Here is a 4,662-nt window from a genome sequence, read left to right as displayed (position 1 = left end):
AATAAAGATTGTCTAGGGTTTCTCTATGTAACTTTGACAAGAAAAATTGTTATTTGTTTTGGCTTTTTAAGGGAGAGAGATTAGAGTTTCTACTCTTCTTTGTCTTCATTGTAACCTCTTGATAAATAGTGGATTATTGATCTCACCGGTTGTGGACGTAGGCATCTTATCTAACCAAGATTAATCCTTATCTTTTCTTTGTGAGGTGGTTACACATCCGTGTTTGTCTCTACAGCTTCCTGATGCTGCCTTACTGCATTCCTTAGTCCTCCACAAAAAGAGTACTTGAATCTTACTTAATTACAAGTGTTGGATAACATACTCCTTAATCATCACCAGAAAAAGTTTGATTTATTTATTATTTTCATAATATAACAAAAGACTCTAATTCACTAACTTTACTCAGCAGGCCCTCCTACAACCTTTATTTCCAAAAAAAATTTGTTCCTAAAGGTGGCCACAGTTATACTGTGTGTGGCTTGATCTGCCGCCAAGAAATTTAGAAAGTATGGTGAGGAATGTGAACCTCTTGAGCCATGAAGCATGAAGCAGAGACGCTATGAGATGGGATTTAGTAGATAATATCAATATCCTCCATCGTCTTTCTCTTGCATAATTTTGCAATGCAACTTCAGCTTTCTTATATGTCTCTTGATCGCTCATTTTACTTTCAGACAAATTGATTGTCATTTCCTTGGACAAGCATCTAGCGAGCACCACTGCATCTTCGAGGCTAGCACTGCCACCTTGTGCCATGGATGGATCCATTTGGTGCACAGCATCGCCAGACGCCGTCATTGGCCCTTTTGAAATATTGCTAAGTGCCAAGTGCCATGGAACGTGATATCTAATACGGTGGAATGAGATTGTGTTCAGATCACATTGCTTCACCATTTCAATCACCTCTGTGGGAAAATCCTTGAGTACCTCTATTGTTTCGTCTCTGATGAGCCCTGGATCTTCTTTGTTTTCTTGATCTGACAATTTCATAAGATTTTAGATTGAATTCAAAATTGCATGAGCTAAATTTTAGGGATGAGAAATACCTTTTCGGTTCAATTCTCTCTTTACAAACCAGAAGACTGTCTTTTTGTCGGCTGGAAGCCTTATGATGAACATTCTGTCACCCCACAGTTGCAAGAAATGATTAGAGAGGCCATGTCCATTTGGATAAGTCGTGAGCCCTTGCACTATTTGTGTTTGAATTAGGCTTGGGGGCTTCAATCCTAATGTCTTTGCTACAACCGAGTTTGAGCCATCGCATCCTATAAGAATCTGTAGTACGTACATGCAAGTAAGAATCAAAATGAAGATTTTTTTTTCAGTGTGATACACACACATTTGTATTAAACTAGTTGAGATGCACGTGCAATACACGTGGTTGAATATCATGAGTTTAGATGCACGTGGTTGAATATCATGATTATTTAAATTGATAAAAATAGAGTAAAAATTAAAAAAGAAAATAAATTTTTTAGTGGGATTGATCATCAACTCAATAATCTCTCTCTCAAATAAAATATTATCATTAATTCCTTTAACCCAGACTACAGCTACATGATCTACTATTTATGAGTTATAAACATATTAATTTAGTACAATATCTCTATTTATTAGTATCTTAAAGTCTTCAAAAGATGGATGGTCATTCAATTCGTAAAAAAATTTTGCATATGAATTTACTTGCAATATGTTCATTAAACTTTTAGTTGTTATTTGACTCATATTTATGTTTACATTTTAGTTGATGTTTCACTCATATTTATATTATCTAATATTCTCATTCAATTTTATAGCTAATTCTTTGTATCATAGAAATAAAGCTAAAAGTATGAAGAATTATTTTCTTATAAAATTAGAACAAGGAGATTATGATATATTTTGTCATGTGCTCTAAATATAATTTCTTTTCTTTGATGCAAGGTCCCTATCAAATATTACCCCAAACGATGTGAATAAAAAAAATACTATTATAACTTACATGCTTAGGACAATTGTATTATATATAGGATGCATAACTCATCTAGAATATTTATATCTTCTAAGTAGATTTTGCTGTTGTGAGAGCAACATATTAGAGTCTCTTATTCAAACTTTTTGGCTCTATAAAAAAACACAATAATTTAGAGTGCATAGCTTATATATCGTAAAAATCATATCGATTCATGAAGAATTTTTTCTAATAATGATATTATTACAATGATATTACTATTTGATATTAAATTAATTTTATCATATAAGTTTATATGACCATTTTAATAAATTATAAAGTGTATATATGGAAACCACGTTGCTTATACCAGTAATTAGGCTCCACAAAATAGATTAACTTTAAATTATAGTTTGCTATTTGTAGTAATGTTGGCAATGCCATTACCTTTCATCTTTATCTTATTATTTACACTTTTTTGATATAAGTTCTCTTTTGTTAATTATTCAATTGGCTATGTTTAATTTTTATAATATCAGAGGTTACAATATTCTCTTCTATTTAAAAAGTGTTGACATAACTTTCTTAAAAAATATATATACATAGTAACAATAATATATACTTCAGTGAAACTCAAACATTGGCTTGAAGACATTTAGAGTGAGGTCATTTCTATGCTAAAATGGTTATATAGTTATTACATAGTTTAAAAGTCAAAGAAGAAAAATGAAAAAGTAGTTTAATATATCAAATTAAAAACTAATTTATAAAATATACATGGACAGTGCAGATAGCTATAGAAAGTAAGATATATATTTTTATAAAATTTTTATAGTGAATGACCAACTACAATCATCATAATTTAAGCATAAATAATTATTATTTTAGTTACTAATTTGATATGCGTAACTATGGAATAAATCTCTAGCAAAAATATGAATTGAGATTGAATGATGTTGTATGTAAATAAATAAATGTTATTAGAGCTCATCTTTATATTAAATTTAAAAGTAATAATTTAAATTATTAAGCACTAAATGTTAGCTCATGTGAGAAAGTAAAGTAATCTATAGTCTATATATGTACATAGTCAATCAATCAAATGTATTAAAATTATAATAACCACAGTCAAAGTTATATGGTGAGTTTATATTAAATATAATTTATAAAAAATAGTACATTAAAGTCAAAATCTTTTTAATCACTACATAGATTATCTGAAAATTTTTGTATATATAAACTATACTACCTAGAAATAGTAATGTGCATACTTAACTATGGTCTAAAAATTTTAAGAATGATATATTTTTCAATATCATCATTAGTTGATGTATATGTGCATTACACTAAAAACAAAATAAAAATTTAGAAAACTATAAAATAGATACCCTCAAAAGTTTTAAAAAGTGTACAAAAGCACTCTAAAATTTATAATTTATAAATACAACAAACTATTAAACATTACATTAAAATCAAGAAATTATAAAAAAATCATTGAAAATTTTTAAACATTGGAGGGGTAATTTGCAATATACTAAACTTTAACGGTATTTTTTTATAAAATTTAAATTTAATAGATTTTTAATTAGTTATGTTCTTTTCAAAAACATTATGGCCAATATTTACCATGAAAATGTTTTCCTAAACCTATACTTTTAAAAGGTGTATGCTATTTTTTGCAAAATTTTAATTTTCAAGGGGTTATTAGTAATTTTACATATTCAATTTAATGTCTATAGGTTAGAAATTTTCATGAAGTTTTTTTTAAATTATGAATTTTAAGGACTTTTTAAATTTATAGGATTTTTCTACAGATTGTAAATTATTTATAGACTATTAATACTTTCTATGCTTTAAATTTACTAATGAATTTGAAATTTTTAGGGTGTTTTTTATAAATTTTAAATTTTAAATGTTTGTTTGTAATTTTTAAAATTTTAAGGGTATTTTCTATAAATTATAAATTATGTAGGGAATAGTTATAATTCCTATATTTTTAATGTACTGTTAGGTCAGAAATTATCAGGATTTTTGTAAATTTTATAAATTTGAGGGTTTCTTTTGCAATTTGTAAAAAGTCTAGAGTGTGTATTGAAAATTCCATAATTTTTGGGATTGTTTGTGTTATTTTTAGGTTTTTAGTATGTTTATAAGTTTGACATTTTCAAGGTGTGTTTTATAAATTTTAAATTTTTAGAGGTGTTTTTTTAATTTTTAAAAGTTACAAGATATTTTCTCTAAAGTCAAAAAACATTTAGTTTCTAGTTAGCATATATTTTTCAGATTTCTCTCTAGATTGAGATAAGTAAAATTTATAATATTCAAGATGTTTTAATAAAATTTTGAATTTGTAGGGTTGTTTTGGTAATTTAAAAAACTTGGAGATTTTTACAAAGTCCAAAAATTTTAGGTGTTGGCTAGCATTGTTTTTTAGATTTCTCTACGAACTGATATAAGTAAAGGATTTGAATTATATGAAACATATCTATTTTATCCAATTACATGTTAAGTCTCCTTATGAATAGAATAAATTATTTGGTTACCAATTCAAATAAGATATGATAATTAGAATAGATTAGGATAACAATGTAATATTCAAAAAAACTAAGGGTAATATTGGTCATAGAAAGATTTTCCCGAACTCGTACTTTTAAAGGAAGTATGATATGATAAACATGTACATATAACGTACGCACATGCATACATAAATATATACATTCGTACTCATATCC

The 4,662-nt window shown here is 27.0% G+C and overlaps 1 protein-coding gene across 1 annotated transcript in view; it reads right to left on the bottom strand.

Annotated features, from left to right (window-relative positions):
* LOC109836082 (3-hydroxybenzoate 6-hydroxylase 1-like) overlaps positions 389-4,662 on the bottom strand; it is a 6,537-nt gene continuing 2,263 nt past the window's right edge. The window contains exons 5-6 of the mRNA XM_020403996.1: positions 1,047-1,275; positions 389-977 (exon numbers count right to left, since the gene is read on the bottom strand). Of these exons, the coding sequence (XP_020259585.1) occupies positions 448-977; positions 1,047-1,275 (759 nt within the window). The 3' untranslated portion in view covers positions 389-447. The remainder of the gene's footprint in view (positions 978-1,046; positions 1,276-4,662) is intronic.

The sequence above is a fragment of the Asparagus officinalis genome, chromosome 4, assembly GCF_001876935.1.
Source record: "Asparagus officinalis chromosome 4, Aspof.V1, whole genome shotgun sequence".
NCBI lineage: Eukaryota > Viridiplantae > Streptophyta > Magnoliopsida > Asparagales > Asparagaceae > Asparagus > Asparagus officinalis.
Note: the sequence above shows the minus strand (reverse complement) of the source record. Positions and strands in the feature narration are given on the sequence as shown.